General features: G+C 46.0%; 1 protein-coding gene across 1 annotated transcript in view; it reads right to left on the reverse strand.

The window, feature by feature from the left end:
* Positions 1-22,949, reverse strand: part of Thada (THADA armadillo repeat containing) — a 323,478-nt gene that overhangs the window by 16,379 nt on the left and 284,150 nt on the right. The window contains 1 exon segment of the mRNA XM_077791748.1: positions 21,899-22,030. Within this exon segment, the coding sequence (XP_077647874.1) occupies positions 21,899-22,030 (132 nt within the window).

Genomic DNA, 22,949 nt, shown 5'->3' on the forward strand with positions numbered 1-22,949 from the left:
TCACATCCCTAACATCACTAACCTCCTGCCCCTTCCACCAAATGCCCCTCCACATGACCCTGAGCACATCCTGGAGCTCGCTCCTCTCCCTGGACCTTGTCTCTCTCTACACATCCAGGGATCCCAGGGCTATGATACTTTTCTTAGCCCCCAAAGCCCTGGTTGGCCTGATCTGCTAGCAGGCTCAGCAGTGCTCTGTCACCACCTGTCCCCATTCCATTCTACTGTTCTATTCACAGTTTAATCTCGGAGGGATTCTTGCTACCCCCTGGCAATTCTACCAGACTCTTCTTGTGTTTTTCAGTGGCTCCTCACTGGACTCTGGAACTGATTCTCCCTGCTCTGGCCGCTCGTCCTTAGCGTTCATTGTGACTGGCAAGCCTGTCTTCTACAGAGGACACCTGACAGGAGCTCCAGCCTCCGTCCTCCCTGACTTCAACATGTCTCCAATGATTCCTTTGAAACATTCACTGAAAGGCGGGGCAGCATCTAGGAGGCGCTGTTTTAGGGCAGTTGGGGTGGGGTGGTGCGTGGAGCCTGAAGATACCTGAGAAAAGGGAACTGTGGCTGGACAAAGGCCAGGGGAGGCCGAGGTGCTGCCTGAGGGGTGTGCGGAGGCACAGGAGCAACTTTTTACACGGTGCTGAGGAGGGAGGCTGAGAAGACAGCTCAGCTAACACGCTGGTCTTTTATTTGGGCACTGCCTGCTTTTAAACTCCAGGAAGCTGACCTCTAACCTGCTCTACCCAACCTTGTCTCAACTCTCTCTGGGGAACTCTTCTTGGTCCTCATCCTCCGTGTCCTGGTTTTTGACAGTACTTGGAACAACTGACCCACCTCCTCCCTTGAGAGTCTTTCCCTTTGTGGGCTTCCAAGAAATGGGACCTCTTGGCTTTCCTGATGGATCTTCATTACTTCTTTTGCTAGCTTCCCTTCCACACCATTCCCATGGCCTACCAAGAAGGTTCCCCACCCTCCAAACTGTCCACGTATGTCTCTTTTTATTCACTCATTCTATATATTAATTAAGGCCTACCATATGCCAAGCACATGGCAGCTATTAAACTGCAGTTGAATTAATGTTAATGCATAGCTCTGATCATGTTTCTTATTTGTTAAAAAATCTTTATGGGTTCTCTAATGCAAATGATATCCAGATTCTTTGGCCTGGCATTTCAGGTTTTAGCGGACATCTGTTATTTCTGCTGCTGAGCTTCCATTCCCCTTCCTTTGGATAGCTGGACCCAGTTTCCCCCTGGAGAAGGCAACCTCTCCCCACCTTTCAGTCCATGTGTTTTGGGTGGGCTAACCCTACTCCCACCCCAGGCATGGGCACCGCCCCAGGTTTGAGCCTCTGAGATTAGTTCAAAGAATGGGCATGAAACCCAGCTATAGCCAATAACATGCAATGGCCTTTACCCACACAAGACTTGAATAAATGAAGATGTAAAGGCCAGGGCTGCCGCACCTATCTTGAACTTGATGGGAAATGTGAGCTTATCTGAAAACAGAGCCAATCTAGGAGCAGCAGGGAGAAATGGCAAGAAGCCAGGTCTTTGGGATACTATCTGACCCTTGAATTATGCCATGTCTGAAGCCAGCCCTAGCCCAGGATTCTCGGTTACATGCCCCTTTGGGCTGAAGTAGGTTGGGGTGGACTTCCTCCATTTGTATCTAGGAAAATCCTGCTTGGGGATAGCCCACCCAAAACACATGGACTGAAAGGTGGGGAGAGGCTGCCTTCTCCAGGGAGAAGCTGGGTCCAGCTATCCAAGTGAGGGTGAATGGAAGCACAGCAGCAGAAACCACAGATGTTCACTAAAACCTGAAATGCCAGGCCAAAGAATCTGGATATCATTTGCATTAGAGAACCCATAAAGATTTTAACAAATAAGAAATACGATCAGAGCTATGCATTAACATTAATTCAACTACAGTTTAAAATCCCAGGCCCTCCATTTCCCACCCAGCTTCGTCTCACTCTTTTCTACTCACACACCCAATACTTGTGCCATTCTAATTTACTCCTTTCCTGAAAAGGCCTCAAATTTTCTGCAATGCTCTCGTTTTGCTCATGATTGGCCTCTGAAATTCTGCCCATTCTTTAAGGCTTGGCTCTAATGAACTTTCCTCTAGGTGGCCATTCTTCTCCAGTGTCCCACCATGCCAAGCGTTTATTGGACAAATGAACTGAATAAACACAGACACGGTGAACTTGGATCCTGGGTTCCTCCAACCAGATGCAGGGGCTTGGGCCTCTGGCACACATGGTCCTCAGGGCCTGGATCTGTGTCTCCATCCTCCCACAGGTCAAAACCCTTGCTTTCCATCCCACTGGTATCATTTCCCAGACAGCTTTCTTTGAGATGATGGTTTTTAGGCCAGATATTTAAAATAAAACGTAAAGTCCCAAACCTCAAAATTAACAAAGGGGAGTGAGGGATTTGGCCATTAAATAAGTATGAGTGATTTAGGGTTAAACAAAAGGAGAGGGAAAAAAAAAAAAAAAAAAAGAAAAGCTCAGGGAGGTGGAGAGAGAAAAACATTATATGTAGCCTTTCTCCAACGCACTCACAAAACAGGCACCGCACACAGGGAAGCAACGCATTCCTCCCTGAAAGCATGTTTAGGTTTAAGGTAGGCGCAGGTTATTTTATATACACATATAAATATCCTATCTTTTGTTCAAGGTGCCTATTTGCTCTCCGCAGGGACTATTATGAACACAGAAAACTGTTCATTGTTAAATATGGCATGCTAAGTGGTTTTGCTTTCTGGCAAATCTCCAAACCATAATTATTAGGGGACTAGAGCTGCTGAGGAATTCTTGGGTTACAGGAGGCTTTGATCCTTCCTGCCTTCTTCCCTCCACATGAACTTCCATGGGTGTGGCTGATTCCCATTGTTCTCACTGCTGTGGTGTTGCTGTGAGGGTGAAGGATTGAAAAGAACTGCAAGGTGACAGGGGGCTTGGGCCCCCCAGCCACCACTGAGAGAACAGTTTGGCTAAATCTCTCTGCCTTCTGGAGCCCTAAATGGCTGTAACCAAGGGAACACACAATCTCAGTCCAAGTATCGGAGCTGGTATGCTGTGGCCTCTCATACTCAGTTTTCCACATGCTCCGAGAAGCTCAGGTTCTTAGCCCCCCTCATTACCAGTTTCCAACTGGGGCTAAACCTCTGCACTAACTGGCTGGCAGGACCTCGCTGGGCCAAAGGCGAGGGCTCTAGTGGGTGTGGCATGCTGTTTCACTCCCCTCAGGGGTGACAGAGCAGATCCAAATTCTTTGGGTAACTACAGCCATTTGGCAAGCATAGCCCTCAAATTCATGTGGCCACCTCCTTTACAGGTTAAGATACTTCACCTCAGTCACAAACCATTAGGTCAAACTTTTTTGGGGGCAGTACTTGGGATTGAATCCAGGGCCTCCTACATACTAGGCAAGTGCTCTATCACTGAGCTACATCCCTAGCCCTTTTGATTCTTCCATGTTATTTTGAGACAGGGTCTTGTTAAGTTGTCCAGGCTGGCCTTAAACTTGCCATCTTCCTCCCTCAATCTCCTGAGTGGCTGGAATTAGACACATGTGCCATCCAGCTAACACTCTATTTTTTGACATTTGTTTTTATTTCTTATTATAGATATTCTGTGAGATAATTCATTACCCCCATTTTATAGATGACAAGACTGAGACTAAGAGAGTGAAACCAACTGGTTCAGGATGGAGGTGACTCCTGGTTGCGAGATCAGTATCCTCTTCTCCATGATAGAAAACACCTCCCTGGCTATGGGTAAAGGTCCCTCTATTGGTGGGAGACAGAGAAACAAAGGCAGAGAAATGGAGAACAGAGAGACATCAGAATTCCTCAAGGCAGCCATTAGAAACCAGAGGTTCTAATGTAGAGGAAGAGCATAGAATTGTCTAAACCCTACCTGTTTGGGGGAGGGAGCCAGAATGAAGTGTCAGCTGTCACTGTGAAGGGCAGAGACTGAAAGTAGAAGGCCACGGGAGCCCTAGTCCTTGGCCCCAAACCATGCTTCCCTCTATTAGAGCTGCTTCTGGCTGGTGAGTCAGGTGACCAATCATGATGTGGAGAGAGGTGGACGCCCCCGAGTCGGCCTGGTCTAATCCTAACAGGCTAGGCATCGGACAGTGCAGGAGACTTCTGAGTCCTCTTCTTTGATTGGGTCAATTTAGTGGGATCCCCTTCTGGCCTCTACCTCAATCTACCCTACTCCCCACTTTCTCCATCGGTGTCTATTCCAGAAAGATGAGCATGAGTTTGTTTCAGATATGGGAGATTTTTCTTCCCACTCAAGGTGAAGGTCAATGAGTCACATGGCTAAAAGTTTCAAAAAAAAGCAAAATACACACAAAAAGTTAAATTCCCCTGCTATTTAAATTGTAGCAAGGAACACAAAACCTTATTTAGTAATTATAACCAACATTCAAATATGTAAACTTTAATTACATGTTCTGGACCAGTGAGAGCAAAATGAGGAAAATGGAGGAGAAGTGAGGGTGGGGGAAAGCCACAGAGTCACCGAGAACTCCAGAGGCAGGAGTGAGGCCCAAGCTCAGAACCAAGAAGACAAGTGAGGGGGACAAAGGGCAGGAGTGGGGGGCTGGGAGATCCCAGGACTGCGGCCCCAGTCGTACCCTGGACAGTGCTTATTAGTGGAAAACTACTGCTTACAACTCCTCCTGATCTTTATCCTCAACCTTCAGATGCTCCCAGGGAACAGGAGAGTCAGGACAGCTCACTGGAGAAGGGCTGCTAGGTTAAATACAAGATGCTGAGTTCCCTTTGAATTTCAGATGAACAGCTAATAACTTTTAGCATAAGTATTCCCAAATACTACCTGGGGCATGCTTATACTAATAAATTATTCAAAAATTTATTCATTGTTTATCTGAGATTCAAATGTAACTAGGTGCCTTGTGAATTTTCATTTGTTCAGTCTGGCAACCTTACATAGGAGATCAGACCATTCTTTGGACTACAGCCCCAGTGACCAGGCCAAACTCATATGGGGGCTCTGGGGGGTAGGGGAATCAAGTTAAGGTGACTTTTAGAAATAAGTGAAGGAGCACAGAGAATTTGCTAAGTGGGATGGAAAGCAGCGACCAGGGGACAGCAATCCTCATGATTTCCTCCAAGTCAGCTATTCTCTCAGCCTAGACTATTCTGGCCCCCTCTCCCTGCCAAGGGTTACAGAGACTAAAAACAGTAACCACCAAGGTTCAAGTTGGGCCTGTGTGGGACCCTTGGAAAATTCTGGATGTTTTGTGGTAGGAAGTGAGCTTGTGAGAGCATGAAGAAACCTGCAATGCCAAAATGAAACACCGTCCCTAAGTCCTAGGGTGTTTAAAAAAGACTTAAAATCAATCTTAACCGCTACACCTTTCTGAAGGACAGGACTGAGTCACTTCACCAGCCACGGTAGAGGGTATAAAGCTGCCCTTAGCTTGCAGCCATGGGTTCCCCCAGCACTGGCTAAGCAGGACCCACAGTGAGGTCGACAGGGGTCACCACTACTTGCTAAGGGGCCAAAAGAAGCTGACTTGAGGCTGCTCCCAGTCAGTGGAGTTCTGGTCAGTGGATGCTGGCTGGGGAAACCTGGCAAGGTTACACACTGCAACAACTGGCCACATCTGAGACTGCATGTGATCATCTGTTCCCAGCCAGTCCCCACTACTGGCTCTGACTGCATGCCCAGCCAGCTCATGTACTTTTGCTCTGCCAGGACCCTGTAGGCAGCAGAAAGTAGAGTGCATAATAAAGCTTTCTAGACGTACAAAAAGTACTATTTATATATAACCTTCATTATGGCTAAAGTAGAATCATTCCAAATATTCTGTTCTACTTTTTTTTAGGCAATGATATATCATGAATACCTTTGCACATTTGTTCATATAGATTTTTAAAAAATATTTTTTTTTTAGTTTTAGGTGGATATAATATCTTTATTTTATTTTTATGTGGTGCTGAGGATCGAACCCAGTGCCTCACACATGCTAGGCGGGCACTCTACCACTTGAGCCACAATCCCAGCCCTCATATAGATTTAATCCATTTTTTTAACTGGTGCCTGGTGTGTGGAGGAACGAACATTTCTTAATCTAATCATTTGATGGACATCTAGGTTGTTCCTTCTTTTTCTGTTCTAAACAATATTGAAATGAATAACTTTATACATACATCTTTGCCCATGTGCACAAATATTTTTATAGGTGAAATTCCTAGAAGTGGAATTACTGGCTTAGTTGGTGTATACCTTTACAATTTCCATATATAACATTAAACGCTCTCTAACAAAAGACCAATTTAAAGTTCCACCTGGGTCTGATCACGCCTGCTCCTCCACAGCTGTCACAATCCGCCAGAGTGCAATCTTTCAATTCTGAGTCAGTAGGATATGAGGAAATGGCAGGGTACTGCTATTCTTCTCGGCATTTCTTTATTAGTAGTAAAGATGAACACTTTTTATATGCGTACCGTTCAAGTCTATTATCCCTGTATAAAGGACTTGGTTTTTTATATTTTGCCTCTTTTCCTACTATCATCACATTAATTTCTAAAGACTTATTTGTATATTGTGGTTAACAATTTAACTAATGTCACAAATATTTCTTTTGAGGACAGCATCTATTAAATATTTTTATTTTATTTTTTTGAGATGGGGGTCTGGCTGTTGCTCAGGCTCAAACTCCTAGGCTCAAGCCATCTTCCTGCCTCAGGGTCCTCAGTAGCTGGATTACAGATGTATTCCACTGCACCTAGTTCATCTACTTAAATATACATACGTGTGTGTGTCTATTTTTTGTACCAGTGATTGAATCCAGGGGTGCTTAACCACTGAGTCACATCCCCCGCCCTTTTTAATATTTTTATTCAGAGAAAGGGCCTCACTAAGTTGCTTAGTCTGGCTTTGAACTCACAATCCTCCTGCTTCAGTCTCCTAAGCGTCATTACAGGCATGCACCACAGTGTCCAATTCGTTACTTAAATATTGATAGTGTTTTCAACGTTTGGGCTTCAAAAGAGTCTTTAATTTTTGCTTTGTCACTGGCATAATATATTTAGAAAATTGTGCTTACATAGCTAAGTGATATTTTTATTTATTTATTTTTTGTGGTGCTGGGGATGGAACCTAGGGCATTGCCCATGTAAGGCAAATGCTCTACCACCGAGACACACCCCTAGTCCTTATTTTTACTTTAAATTTCTAGTGTGCTTGCAGTTTGCTCAAAAGGTAGCCTAGAAAGATTTCTATTTTATGGCATTAAAATTTTCTTGGTGATCTAAAATATGATCAATTTTTGTAAATGTCATGTGCCTATTTGGAATGAATAATTCTATTTTGCTTATAGAGTAAAAGGTTTACACTTCTCTAAGCTTTTAAATAGGATATTCAAATCCTTTGTGACTTTATTTATGGTTGGTCTACTTGATCCTTTAAATTCTGAAAAGGGCAAGTTAAATTATCTTATTATTACTATGATTTAATAATTTTTCCCAATATTTCTTCTAATGTTTTGGGGTAAATTTTGAAGTTATTTGGCCTGTTATAGGATTGGGACTCTTATAGCTTCTTTATGGATCATTCCTCATCACTATTCAATGCTTCCCTTCCTACCCATCTTTATACTTTTTGTCTTACACTTTTGTTTAACTGATGTCCCTAGTGCCACCCATTATTATGTAGCACTGGAATGATTTCACACATATGAATTGCTATATATTTTGGTTTTGGAGTGTCCTTCCCACTGCTTTCCAGAATGAGAGGTACATAATCTTGAGAACTCATGGGAGGACCTGGAATAAATGTGCACTCCTCTTAGGAATGTGACATTAAACCTTATTGACACCCTTACATGTGAGGTACTGACAATCATTAAAAATTACCACCTTGAAAAATTACTAAAACACCAAGACCTCATGGGTCATCATATGTCCACTATGGTAGTCAAGCCAGCTTCTCTAAAGAACTGCTAGTAGGAAGGGACACCTTAAATTTTTAGACTTCACTTTCCACAGAGTCCTGCTTCCAGCCTAATGGAGCAGTTAGACCTTAATGATTCTGAAACTCACTACATGGCTGAGGGATCTTGTCTAGCAAGTGTATTCCCTGTGAGGGTTGTGCATGCTTTTTTCTCCCTTTTATGTGGGGCTGGTGCTGGTGAATTGAATCAAGGGCCTCACATATGCTAGGCAAAACTGTCTACCATTGAGCCAGGCCACTCTCTCCCTCTCTAAGCATTAGGAATCTATGGAGAGTCCTTTTGGTATGGCAAGAAACTGTGATTTGTGAAATCATACTTTAATCATCCCCTTACTTCCTGCCACATGCAATACCATTTCTTCCTTCTTTTCGTTTTCATTTGCCTGGAATGGTTTTAGGTATCTCTTTATTCCCAATGACCGCATATTACGTAAGGTGTATCTCTTGTATCAAAGTGACGTACAGATGTATGTGTCCCTTCAGTCCTTAGCAAGAGCACTGTAGGTAATGTGCCCAGCCCAAAAGACCACATTTCTTTGTACATCCTGCAGCTCAGTATGACCGTGTTATTAAGTGAGAGCTAAATATAGTTTCATGGAACTTTGAGAGGGTTAAAGCTCTTTGCTGTTCTCCTTCCTTCTTATCGTCAATAAGATGGCACAGCTAATGCTTCTGTTGGTCACCAGGACAGAGAGGCACAAAGACAGAAGCAGCCTGGGCCCTCATGACTGAGAGCTACCAGCCAGCCTGGCTCTTCTACTGTATCTAAATCACGGTTTGACTTTTCTGTTACATGAAGACATCTGGATTCCCAGAAGAGACTTTTAATTTTAAAACTCAATCTAAAAGTTATTGTCTTCTTTTCTTTTACTTTCCTAAAAAAGTATGAATTCCTAATTTCAGGTATATTAGTGATTATTTGAAAATGCTAAATAAAGCCAGGCACGGTGGCTTTTTAGTTTTTGTCCCTCCTGGGTTCAATCCCAGTACTAGCAAACAAACATCTATTATGATCACATGAAACTTGAGGAAAAAAAAACAAAGCTAAACAAGCATATTTGAACAGTTGTTTCCCAAGAATATCCTTTAGGATCTTACCACTTCCAGCAGGGTCCCTTGACCAGCTGCATCAGCATTACCTGGAAGTTTGTAAGAAATGCAGAATCTCATGCCCTATTAGGCCCAAGGAGTCAGAATCTCATTTTGACAAGGTTCTCAGGTGATCTGTGTACATTCTCAAGTGTGAAAATTCTTGCTATAGGGGGCGCTCATGTCCCCTCCCTGCCAAGAACCTCTGAAGGCCCCAACAGAGAGGGAAGCTATTGGTGGGACAGCCTTGGCCTCTGACCATCTATCTGGCTCTCACCTGTCTAGCGTTTTAGTTTTTGTTCCCCTCACCCCCATTTTCTAGTTTTCACCCTGGACTACTTACAGGTCCCCTAGGAGCCCACCCAACAGCCACACCTTCTTTCCCAGTTTTGTTCTAGGAGCTGATGCACCCAGCTCCAGGCGATGTGTCTGCCTTCATCTCATTATCTGTCGTAGGTCTATTTCCATAGTTCAGGTGGCCACATTCCCTGACATGGTCACAAAGGCAGCCATGCTGAGGGCTTGCCTACATGCTGAGGGCTTGGGGGGGCATTTTTTATTCCTAGATAAAATGAACCTAGTGATTATAAAAAATATGTCCTTGCCCCTTCCTAATAACTAAAATGTTGGCATGATATCTGAGGTTCAACAGCCACCTTGTAACCATGAGGACAGGCATGAGGTCAAAAAGCCAACATGCAGAGGATGAGGGATGGGGGTGGGGAAAAAGGGTGGAGTCCTTGACTGAGTCTGTTTATCTCCCCCCAATTCCTTCTTTCTCTTCCCACCTGCTCCAAATTCACTCTCCCTTCATCTCTCCTTTAGCTGGTGTAACACGGAATTGAGGTATCTATCTGGCCCATTAGCTACAATATACTATATTCTTATAGTAACAGCTCAGTTAAGGCTTTCATTATAAATATCACTCTGGTCTTCCCAAATCTCCCTACCCACCAAATCCACCACTCTAAAATAAGAACAGTGGGTTTTAGTTCTCTGAGACTCTGAAATTATTTTCCCTCATGGATAAGAGCCAGCCTGCCCGTGACAGGCAAATCCACCCTTGTTTATGTCCCCCCTCCTCAGGTGCCTGGCCCTGAATCCAGTAGGCTATGTCATGGCACCTTGCCTACTGGGGACTAATTTTTAAAAAAATTCCTGTGGTTTCTGGGGAGTGGATGTTGTGAAATGGAGTGAAGAGACCTTGAAGTCTGAAATTTGGTGAACTTTTCCCTACCCCTCACATGTGAATAATGACTTGCTGATAGATGCAGCTTTTTCAAAGATGAAAAACAATCTTAAGATTTATGGACAAGTCTGTTCAAAGAGACCCAGTGCTGTTTGTAGCCAAGGTGGAGAGGGCAGGAGATTCCTAGATCTATTCTGGGTTGGGAGGCAAAGAGGGAAGGGAGGAGCCTGGGGCAAAGAGAAGGCCAGAGGCCCCAGCAGGGGCTGGAGGGGCTGGGAAGGCAGGCGGCAGGAGGCCCCAGATTAGATTTCTTAGGCCCAGTAAAGTGAATGTGACAACGACCACCCACCACCCACAGTGGTGGCAGTGAATCAGACAAGGAACCAGCCCTGCAGGCACAATGTTCACGGTGCTGTATACACCTGCACAGGTGCTGAGGGAAGGTGGGGGCTGGGGCAATGGTATGTGCAGGGCTGAAGGAACATTTTATCTTAAATTGGGAATTCTGCTTCTAGGAATCCTGAGCCCTCACTGTGTGCTTGGGAAGGCACCAGAAAAATATTCCTGCCAGATTCTCAAGAGTCCAATCTAAAATACTTGGCCAGAAGCCTGCTCACACTCCTGTCCCTCCAGGGAGGGGGGTGGGGCAGGGCAAGGCTGCTGGATGCTGCCTGACACAGCATGTGATGGCCTCCTGGGTCCTGTGGGTGCAGAGCTAACATTTTTTGAGTGTGGATTTTATAACCACATTTTCAAAGTATAAAAATAGAGTGTGAAGAAAAACAAGACTCACCATCACCACTCTGCTGGAGAGAAAGGTTAGAGAAATAAGAAAATTAAAGTAACCAAGTCGAAAACCTGAAGAGCACCCGCTTTGGCAGGGAGGCTCCAGGGCCAGGCTGGAGCAGGGCCTTTCCTTCAGCCCATGGCAGCCCAGCCGGGCAGCTCTGCTCCCACCCTTATCGCCTGCCCAGGGAGCTGTTTCTGAGGGAAGCCTCCTGGCCAGTGTGGCCATCTGTAACAAGATGGCCCCGGCAGGAGGAACTGAGAGAAGCCCACGCAGGCTGTGGACTGAGGTACACTCAATTCTGCTTCCCACAGAGTAACTCGAAACCTAAAAGCAACTTCAATCTTTTTCCACACACAAACGGAATCTTCTATGTCAGGTTCCATGTATTTTCCCAAATGGCATTCCCTGCCTTGACCCAATGCCACAGAAGAATCTAATTTTCTTGACGGTAAGTTATTGGGAGTTTTTCTCAAAGGTTCTGTCATTTGGAAGAGATTAAGGGATATAAGGGTGAGAATTTGATTTCTTTCTTTCTTTTAACTTTTGAAAAAAAAATTAACATCCCTGCGACTCTGAAGCAGAACCCCTATGTTCTATAGCTGGCTTTTCCAAGAACAGGGGAGATTCACTTTCTGGTCTGGACCTGGGAAGCCCTGCCAACCTGTTCTGATCTAAAGGCTTATTGCTGCATCATGAGGCCCTGGGGCTTACTGGGAGGCTGGGCAGGGAACCCCAACCCAAGGGGAGCTGCCTACCCCCAAACCCAAGGTTCATGTTCAACTTCAAATCAAACCACTGAGCTACAGAAGATATATGCCAGCCTGATGCGAGTCACTCCAGAATTTACACACCAACTTGGTGGTGCTGGGGTCCTGACCCTAAAAAACCTGCAGTATGGGTGGGAGGATGAGATGCCTGCTCAAGAAACAACCTATGAGCTGCATATGGAGGGTCTGACAAGGGAAAAGGAAAGCCTGGGCCTGAAAGGCTTGGTGGAGAAGGACGGCCTGGGGCTAGGCCTTGAGAATCCGGAAATACTTAGGAGAAATGACCAGCACGGGAAGACAAGTCCTGGGAAGAGATCCAGAGGGATGGGCAAAGCTTACAAAGAAGATGACCTTGGACTCCATTCCCCACTTCCCCATTCTTGGTCCCTCCAGTGACTGCCAATCTTCCATTCTTTACATTCCACTAGGTGCCCCTCCCTCCCATTAGGGTTCTCTTTCTAGTAAATTCTGGTATGGGTAATGGAACTACAAGGCTTGTGAATGAAGCTTTTGCATTTTAGGTCATGTGTGTGGTCCTAAGAAATGGAACAGGGATTACAAAACAAACTAATCAAGTTAGAACTTTTAGATCAAAATTCTTATTATCTATTAATGACCATTTCCTTTTTATATAAAACTAGCCATGTGAGTTGATAAATAAAAAAATAATTTGGTGCAAGTAAAGGAAAACCTGTTGATTTTAGGTGGTGTAACACCTCAGAAGGCAAACTCCCAGCCGCTTAAGGCCAGAGTCGCTATCTTACTCATCTCTGAGTCGCCAGCAGTTAGTGTGTATATAGTCAGCACTTTCAGGAGTTATGTTGTGACAGTCTGAGTCTGAAAATCATGTGTCTGTTGGAATTGGAGGAAGAAGTCCGGAGGTGAATGAACTCAGGCAGGAAAAGGACCAGTTGACTGTGGCTGGAATGTTCAGGAAGGGTGCTCCCTTAGGGCTCAGGCTTGGAGTTGGGCCTGGGTAGCAGAGGGCTGCTAGCCAGCAGGCTTCTGTATCATCTTAACCAAATCAAGGGTGCATGAGAATGAGGGCCTCTCTGGTTACTCTTGATGGAGTGGTCACCTAACTCCCTAAACTGGCAATGTTCAAAGAGGAAAACTGCTGCCATGGTGAAAAGAGAGCCCTGCTTCTGGCAGGGCCTGGCTGAGCAGAGGGAAAGCACAGCAGAGGAGTGTGGAGGCCTCGAGCAGGAGAGTGGAGTGACCAACAGGGAAGACAAAACCCTGCAGCACCAGATGGCCTCAGCCCCAGTCTGTGTGTGGGCTTATCGCCGCCCATAGAGGTCTGTCACCTTGGGGCCAAGGAGCTTGGCTTTCAGGCACAGCAAAAGTAGAGGCAAAATGATGCAGAAATGACCTGCATTTCCTCGAAAGGAGCCTGTTGTCGTCTCTCTGGAGCTTAAGTCACTGGGAGGCCATGGAAACAATCCTATCACCCCAGCAACAAGGCCCAGCCAGGGTGCTCACTGGCGCTCGCAATCTGCTCCCAGATTTCAGATGTGAGCATTAGTCTGCATCTGCTTTTGCACGTCATGGGAACCAGCTGCCAATGACGCACTTACTGAGATCTAGGTGAAGGTGAGGGGCCCTGGCTCCGTAGGAACAGTGACAGATGGGAAAGGCACTGTGGTGTGACAGCCCATGAGACAGCCCATGGCAGCTGGTGGTGGTAGGCAGAGGGCAGGGAATACTGCCTACCTCGACCAAACATCTCTGCTGAAGGAATGAGCGAGGAATCAGGTCACTCGCCCCTGCACAACCACAGTGCCCTCTCACGGGGCAGAGCCAGAGGCTCACTGGCAGTTCTAATTACAATTCCTAACTTCCTGTGCTTCCTCCACTGGAACCCTCCAGATAGTAGAGAGGAATACAGACAGAGGCCCAGGACACACCAAGCCAAGCGAGTCTCAGGGTTGGCCTCAGGACGTGGCTCCTGTGGTTTTACTGCTGGAGATGCTGGCTTCACAGCACACTCTGTCCTCCCATGCGATGCTGCTGGAGTTGCTCCAAGCCCTCTTGGAGGCAATATCTCATCTGCCCTCCTTGCACCTGAGTTCATTCCTCCCAGGAGCCTGGACTAGTCTCCGTGTGTCGCTCCTTCGATGTGAATCAGGGTTGGGGCAGTAGAACAAAGTGCTGCACTGGGGCTCTTGGGATCTGTGCTTTAGACCTCATTCTCCACTAATGATGTGACACAGGGGATCCTTGACCTTTATCAGGCTCCAGGCACCATGCCATAGATCAGAGACTCTGATGCTTAGAGGCTTATATGGTTCCCTAACTCCAGGAAAGGATCTAGACAGGAACACAGCAGATTTGTGTAAGAGATGTGCTGGCTCTTGCTATGATGCCTCCTGACAACTCTGTTCCCAATTGTTTCAGCTGGGTCCCCACTCCACTTTCCTGGGTCAGACTCAAGAATCTTCCTTCAAACCCAACAGTGGCATTAGAAAACCTCCAGGGTAGTCAGGTGCAGTGGCACACACCTGTAATCCCAGTGACTTGGGAGGCTGAAGCAGGGGATTGCAGGCTCAAGGCCAGCCTCAGCAACTTAGTGAAGCTCCAAACAACTTGGTGAGACTCTGTCTCAAAATAAAAAATAAAAGGGGATGGAGATGTGGCTCAGTGGTTAAGTGCCCCTGGATTCAACTCCCAGTGTGAAAGAAAGGAAAGAAGGAAGGAGAAAGGAATTAAACATACCTCTAGGCACCACTGGCTTCTAGAGGTTAGTCTGCACTTCTCTGTCTTATAAGAGGGGCTGGAAGAGCAAGGTGTCTGTCACCACAGGGACCTGAGCTCCAACTCTGGCGCTGACAATAACTTCCACAGGACTTAGGGCCCATTACTTCGACCCCATCATAAAATAGAGAAAGGCTTAGAATGTCTCATGGAGTGCTGTGGGATTACAGGAGGTCTAGTAAGGCAGGAGCATCCAGGGTATGGAGAGGATGCGTCTGACCCCTGCGTTGCCACTGGCCTGCTCAGAGAGGTTAAGAGACTTCAGGCAGGAGCCCCCAGAGGAAGGGGCCACTATTTTCAGAACTGCTGCCATTTCCCCAAGTCTTCCAGATTGACTCATCTGCACTGGCCCCTTTCCCCTGCTGGGGGATTCCCAGCGCAGCCCTGTGCCAGGTGCATGGACCCTCCTGTATGAAACTCTTGCTCAAGAAATTCCATCCTGTGTGAGACAGCATGTCATGAGGAGGGAGAGAAGGATTTAGTTTAGGATCTGCCACTTGCCCAGTCTTCGCATACACTCAGTCAGGTCCTCGCTGAATTACTGTTCCAGGGAAGAGGTAGGGCCTAAGGTAACTGGTAGTAACCTGCTAGAACCAGGATCTACCACCACAGGGCAATTTCATAACAACTCAGACTCCTAACAGCTCCATCCCCATTGTCCCACAAGTCAGTTTTAAAAACACCAATCTCCTTATTGTGTTCAACTACCTTGATTGATACATTCTTCCATTCTTCATTCAACTAATCACCCAACAAGTGATTTTATTTTTTTTAAACTGAGCTAGCTATTATATGCCAGGATCTGAGAATAGAGCAGTGAACAAAATGGACAAAAATTCTACTTTCTTGGAATCTTTATCCTTGCGGCAGAAGTCAAATAACAAATCAACAAGTAAAAACTATGCAAAGAATTAAATCAGCAGGGTGATTGGGGTAGTTACTGTGGTCTGGGTGGTCAATGCGGGTCCTCTGTGGAGATGATCCTGAAGTCAGATAGGAATGGTATGAAGGAATCTGCAATGCGACACTAGGAAGAATATTCCAAGCAGAGGAAACAGCTATGGCAGAGGCCCTGAGGTTGGAATGAGCTTGGTGCACTGGAGAACCTACAGCCTTCTGCGGTTCCCTGAGCAAGAGCAGGGAAAGAGCGAGGCAGGGTCTAGATGGGGTGAGGGCTGGGTGCTATTCTGAGAGTTGGGCTTCCTTCAGTCAGATGGGAAGCCAAGAGAGTGCTGTGAGCAGAGGAACAGCTCCAGCTCCATCTGATTTATCCTCCAGGACAGCCCTCAAGTCATTAGCTCCAAGAATAGTGGAGCAGGCTGGAGGTTTCTGCAAAAATCCAGAGGATACATGGTAGCCTGGACGCCTGCACACAGGTGCTGTGTAAGTTCTTGGTGACTGAATAGGGAATGAATATGCTCATCAGATCACTGTACTCCATCACTGAGCAAGCTACAGGCCCAGCCCCTGATCACTTCTTGCTTTGTGGGGTGAGGGGATTGTGGGTCATCTAGGTGGAAGTGAAAGAAGTCAGGAAACAATTTAGAATTTAAAAATAGGCACAAAGAATTTATGGAGGTAAATAAGTTTAAATTATTGGAAGAAAGAGGAAGTTAGATCCGATGGGGAGACAGGACACATTCTAGTGGAATGGTTAACTTTTCTGGGCCCCTCTTTAGAGAAAGGTACCTGGTACGTACATAGAACCGAGTCTGGTGCTGAGATCTGGCACTACAGAACAGAGGGCCACTTTAGAGAGTATGTGAGTAGATTAGGAAGAAAGTGATGGCAAAGCAGAGGGAAGAGAGAAGTGGAGATGCTTGGAGAGCCCTCTGGGGCCTGACGCTGTGAACTGGCAGGAACAGAGCAAAACATGGGGCCTCCTGCAGGTCGGATCTGGTGGGCAGCCTTAGAGGTTCCAGGGTGGAACCATCTGTGACTCAGTACAATTCCTCACAGTCTGGAGGCTTTGCTGATTGAGTTGTCTCATGGTGGGGCCATGTGAAATGTCACAGTGACCCAGCTCTCCCTATCTCTTTTCCTAGGCCTCTCTCCCTGATTGCTCAACAGTTGGAGCATGTGAGAAGTGCTCATCATCTCACACTGGATCACAGATGTGTGGGCAACAATGTTGCATGTGTGTGTGTGTGTGTATGTGTGTGTGTGTGCGCCCATGCAGCATGCACATAGTGTAGGAGTGTAGATGGGAGAAATGCACCTGGGGGGAACTGAACAAGCGTTGGTTTTCTTTCCACTTTACCTTGCTCTGGCCTACTTGTGACTGGACGAAGCCTTTGACACCACCTGCCTTCTGCCCTGTTCTCCTACTTCAGAGTCTCATACTGTCCTCTCTGTTGTGTTCACTCACTCTCCACCTCTCTGCTAGGTTTCATCATTGTTCCCGAGCCTCTATGCATCATCATGCCAAGCCTGGAGGCTCCTTGGATGTCTCCTAGTTAACCCAAATCCAGGAACCCAGTGCCCCAGGCTGGCTCCCTGGCTTTGCAGTCTGAGATGTAAACCTGAGAGGTAAAATAAGGAGGGGCCAAACTCTAGAGCTGCAAACTCCTGAACTGAAAAGACCCAGACAGTGATCTAGAAAGCCTGCCACAGCAGTGTGCACGAATTCATGCCAGTGGTGCCCCCTGAACTAGTTCTAGCGGGGAGCGTCTGTCTGCTTGTTCTAGAGCTTTCTTGTTACAAAGGGCATGGTGAGTCTCCTTGGGGACAAGCAACTGGCTGGGGTGAAAGATTAAGTCATCAACACAAATTGTGTACCTGCTGTGTACCTAATAGAAGACAGTCTCTATAAGCTCGTGAGCTAGTTGGAGGTAGAAAATGAAATGAAAGAGAAAAATGACAAGTGATTAGGAAAGCAAGGGCTATTTGGGATGACATGATGTCCAGAGTTATGGTGGTTCAGAGAAAGGGGAGATCCTGGAGGGCAGAGGTGTCATGGAGGAGGGGGGATGTAATACATCACCACCAAACATTCCTAAGGGTAGGAGGATGAGCAGAAGTTGAGCATGACTAAGGGTCTGCAGGAAGATGGGATCAAAATGACTTGAAGCCTGTACTCCAAAGAAAAAAGCCCCATGTGGTTATATCTGTGTTTGTGTCTCTTTCTCCTCCTTTCCTCTCCATCTTTCTCCAAGTCTTTTATATTTTTTTTCATAAGAAAGTTTCCATTGTGAAGTCAACCTTCTTGAACCTAAACACTGACACTGGGTATGAAGTCTGCAGCCCTTTAAAATTCCTTTTGAAATGGCTCCTTTTTTTTTTTTTTTTTTTAACCTATATCATTCGTTGTTCCACAGAAACTTTCCCCCCCAAATTTCACAAATGGAAAGGGAGACATGGAGGAGGCCATCTGGATAGGGTGGCAAACCCTACCTAAGGCTGAGAGGGGAGGAAAGGGAGAGCCAATGCTGGGGAGGGAGGGGTTCAGGAGGCCGGCCCCTCCCTGCCCCATCACCCACAGCCTCTCCAGCTTCCAGAGACCCCTATGACCACACAGAAATGTCTCCTAATAAGTATTGTCCAGATTGTTTGTTCCCCACACGAAAGCCCTTTTCAAACATACTCTGACATTAAACCCAATATGGCACATAAAACAGGTGAACTGTTTGGGTGGAAAAGATAGTCTCCTCTATTTATTTTTATGTGGTGCCAGGGATCGAACCCAGTTTCTCATGCATGCTAGGCAAGTGCTCTACCACTGAACCACAACTCCAGCCCCATTCCCCTATTCTTAAGTCCTAGAAAGGCTATTTCTTCTGTCCCCTCTTTGTAGCCCCTGTGACTGACATGGAGGGAAGAGGTGGGCTGGGAGGGCCTGCTGTGGGTCTCCCTTAACGTGACTGCCAAGGCTGAGGGAGCTTCAGATGTGACAGAGTTGTTTGCAGGCTGTTAGTTTCACACTTCCAGGTGGCCCAGGTAGGGTGAAGTGTGTACTCTACACCAGGAGAACCAGCAGGAAAAAAGAACAACAACGCACCCAACATCCCCAGGAGGCCATTTGAGCACTGAGTTATTTTCTTTAAGTCTTCTAGAATCATTAACCAATTCATACTACAAATCTATACCTAGAGTCACTGTGTCCAAAAATATGTGCTAGGTGGTGCAGTGTAAACAAGTGGAGTCAATGCTGGCTCTTCTACAGGTTGTAGCCAGTGCCCACTGGGACCAACAACTAACTCTGGTAAGGAGTAGAGGGGCCCTTGGATAGCTGGGCTGTGTTCTGGAGAGGACAGGACAGAGCCTGCACACTTCATTCTGTTTACACCAGAGATAAAGGTCCCCGTTTGCCCTCTCGATTTCCACTGTGATCTTCTCAAGGCCTAAAGAGTATTTTGTCCCAGAGGCTAGATTGTAGTTCAGTGGTAGAGTGCTTGTCTTGCATGCATGAGGCACTGGGTTCAATCCTTAGCATCACATAAAAATAAATAAAATAAAGATATTGTGTCCATCTACAATGAAAAAAAAATTACAAAAAAAAAAAAAAAAAAAAGAATACTTTGTCCCAGATCACAATGCCTTGTAGCCCGAGTGCCTTTCCTGGTTCCTGGCAATTTCACTTCCTGGAATGCCACAGCTCAACATCAATGCCAGAGGCACAGCCAGGTATTTCCCTGGGTGCCTCCCAGGTTTGAAGGTTTGAAGCCTTGACTTCATCTCATGCTTTCCTTCTCTCTCAATTCCCATGAGCAGCAGTCTGCTGAGTTTCCCCCAATCCTCTCACAAATACATCCTCCCCTCCCCATCCATCACCACTGATGGCAGCTTATGAGGATTGTCAACACCACCTCTCAACTGGTCTCCCTTCCCCTTGATTCCCTTCACTCACCACCAGTCATGATCCATCTTATACCTGGCTCTTAGAGGGAGCTCCTTCAACACATGCATGTTACTCTCCTGTTGAACCCCCCTGCAGCCTCCTGCTGCCTACAGATGAGGTTGCAGCCTAGCATTGTTTTTCCTTCCCTCCTAGCTTTACCTCCTGCTCCCCTCCTTCAGCAGGCCCCAGCCAGGCCTCTAACCACACATGTCCACTGGCAGCTGCTCTATCAGCTCCCAAGTCCCCCTAACTCCCAGCCAACTCTAGGTTTGGCGCAGCTTTGCCTTTTGTGTTGTTTTGCTCTCATCTGTGTCCCATTCAAAATTCCTTTCTTTGGACAGCTCCACTCTCCAGACCCTTTCCAGACCCCACAGTGAGAATCACCCCACACCTCTCCCTGGTCCCCAGGCAGGCCATCAGTAGATGTTCAACAGCAAAGCTCTTTCTTTCTGTATCCAGTCCCCATTTACTGTGTGGAGGGCTCCTGGTTTCTTTCTTTGGATGGAAAGTAAGAATTAATTTAATTTTTTCATTGCAATTTTGACTTCTCAAAGAAGACATTAATTATAAACATAATTTAATCATATTGTTTTACCATTGTATTTACCAAATCATTGATCTGTAGGACAAAATAAACAGGTATTTTTATGGTATTCAAGATTTAACAGGGATAACTTCCTTGGACCTATCAAAGAGAAAAACTATCAGCAGTGCATTCTACAAAATTCTGGTATGCTGAAGGATTGGGGAAGTTACTGTCAGTTGCTTCATACCCTGGAAATGCTAAAACATGACAATACTGCAAATCTGGCAAATCAGCTGGCTAAACCATCAAAAGTCAAAAATCAGGGGTGATTCTCAGTCCTTAGCTATCCTTCTGTCTAAAGCAGAAAGATTCTTTTTTTTTCCCTTTATTTTATTTACTTTTTCTTTTTTAATGTGGTGCTGAGGATCGAACCCAGTGCTTCACATGTGCTAGGCAAGCTCTCTACCACTGGGCCACAACCTTGGCTCTATAGCAGAAAGATTCTATGCTTAAGAAAATCAAGTTGTATTAAGGAACTTGAAAAAACTCTGAATAAAATTATTAGAGTAGTAGGGAAAATATTGCAGGTTAAAGATTAAGAGAGAAATCCACTCTGACTTCACTATGAAATTCCTTCCATCTTCAGTGGAAAGGGCCGTGGTGAATGAGTATTATGTTCCACCAACAATTTACTGAGCACTTGCTGAAAGCACTGCAAGGAAAGACTGTAGTCAGAAAGAGGAATGAATGGGGATTAGCAGAATTTTAGATATGGAGGAGGTCCGTTAGGGGCTGGGTGGAAGGATATGGCTTTATGTTACTGGAAGCACCATCTGAATGCTCTCCTAGCGAGTAGCAAAGCTGGGCTTGCTAAACCTGCCCTGAAGTAGTGTCACCGAGAGATTATGCAAAAACTAGTTTCTTCCTTATATGCAGAGAAATGCACCTAGGCCATTAAGACTAAGGACTCAGAAACGGACAAGTTCCCACAGGACCCTCTAGGGAACATGGCCCTGTGTACTGCCTTAGTGAGCAGCCTTTGCCATGAGGACGCAGGGCCCTACAGGGCCCATGAATGGCTTCTTCCTCTCCCATTCAGATGTCCATTAAGGGGAACTTCTTTGTTCAGTTTGTGACCCTTTGCCTCAGAATGGTCTGACCCAGCCACCTTTCTGGACATCCAGCCCTAAGCAGAGGGAATCCAAGTCCACCAAAGCAGCCACTTTCCTAGATAGCCACTTCCAAACATGTGACCCTGCTAGTACTCTACCTGCTTCCTGTCCTTCCACCCAGCAGCCCCTTTCTACCCATGGGCGAGTCCCCTTCTGCTTCTACGGTGTACAGACAAACCCAGACCCAGGGCTGTGACAGCTTATGTTGCGGATATGAGCCCCAAGCTACCCATCAAGGCCACTCTTCTTCCTTCTCCCCTCTTCTGCCTCTGGGGTTAATATTGTTACCAAATCAGGAGCCAAGACACAAAGAGGAAAACTTAACTTACATGTGTCTGTCACATGTAAAAACTCACGTAGGAACAAAAGGATGGCTCTGTGATTCCTGGGTTATGTAACCACACACGTAATAAAGACCTGGCTTTATTTAAAACAGATGACAATGTAATTAACAAAAGACCAAACATTGCTTATTAAATTTCTACTTTAGGAAACAATTTTTTCTCTAGGATGTTCTAAGCAAGGGTCAGCAAATGATGACTAGCAGATCAAGTCTGGGAAGCTGCCTATTTTTGTAAATAAAGTTTTATTGGAATGCAGTTGTACTCATTTGTTTACCTATTATTCATGGCTATTTCCCCACTAAAGTGGCAGAACTGAGATTGAGACTGAATGGCCAAGAATACCTAAAATACCCACTTTCTGGCTCTTTACAGAAAACTCTGTCCTAGAGCAATAAGCAATGAAAAGGATAAGAATGAGGTACCTGTTGACTGGCAGGTGTTTTCTTGTGACATGGCTGTCGTCACGGTCTCTGTGGCTGCATCTCTGATAGCCTGTTCTTCACTCTGCAGGAGGGTGAGGACACACCTCCAGAGAGCAAGTGTGTCCTGCAACTCTAAGGAGACCAGAGGGAATTCAAATTACCTAGATGTAGCTGGCAAGTAGGTACCAATAAGGCTCAACCCCACGGTGGAGGAGAGTACATGGAATGAGCAACAGCCATTCCTTTTTTTCTGGGGATGGCAAGATAGGAGGACCTGAGAGTCGGACTAACACTGGGATACAGAGGGTCCTAATGGAAATGTCTATTTTGGGGGGTGGGGGTGGGGCAGGAGTAGGGGCAGGCTTTCTGGAGGCAACTAGTTACAGGTAAGGCTCCTGGAAGATACTGCCCGGCTGACAAAGGCTCTAGTCCCAGTTCTCCCCAGTGTCATGATTGTCATGACTTTATGCATGAAAAGTGCTTTGGAGAAACTAGCCCAATGTTGATATGCATCAATTATGACCACAAAGTGTTAATCGAGATTTTGCTCTGGGCAAGCATGGTGGTGCATGCCTGTAATCCCAGTGATTCAGGAGGCTGAGGTAGGAGGATCACGAGTTTGAGGCAGGCCTTGGTAATTTAGCAAGACTCTGTCTCAAAATAAGAAATAAAAAGGTTGGGGGGAGGGTGTGGTTCAATAGTAGAATAACCGAGTACCTAAAAAAAAAAAAAAAAAAAGATCATGCCTTAGGGAAAGAATGAAAAAAGTGCAAGGACACAGGAAAAATGCACCAGCCTATGTCACTTGTATGTAGGGCAGGGGGGAGGGGGGGAGGGGAGTCCTCTTGATGCTGCCATTCCTTGGGGTACTGACTCTGCTGGTCAGACTGTGCTAATTGCTGCTAAGAATGGTATCTGCCCTTGAACAACAGAAAAGAATATGAAGTCCAGGACACAAGGCCATGAGTAGTCATGGAGGAAATAGGAGGCAGTGACTTACAATAGGGAAAGATCATAAAGATCACAAAGGACTACTGAACCTGGGACAAAC

This window comes from Urocitellus parryii, chromosome 12, assembly GCF_045843805.1.
Source record: "Urocitellus parryii isolate mUroPar1 chromosome 12, mUroPar1.hap1, whole genome shotgun sequence".
In the NCBI taxonomy this organism is placed as follows: Eukaryota; Metazoa; Chordata; class Mammalia; order Rodentia; family Sciuridae; genus Urocitellus; species Urocitellus parryii.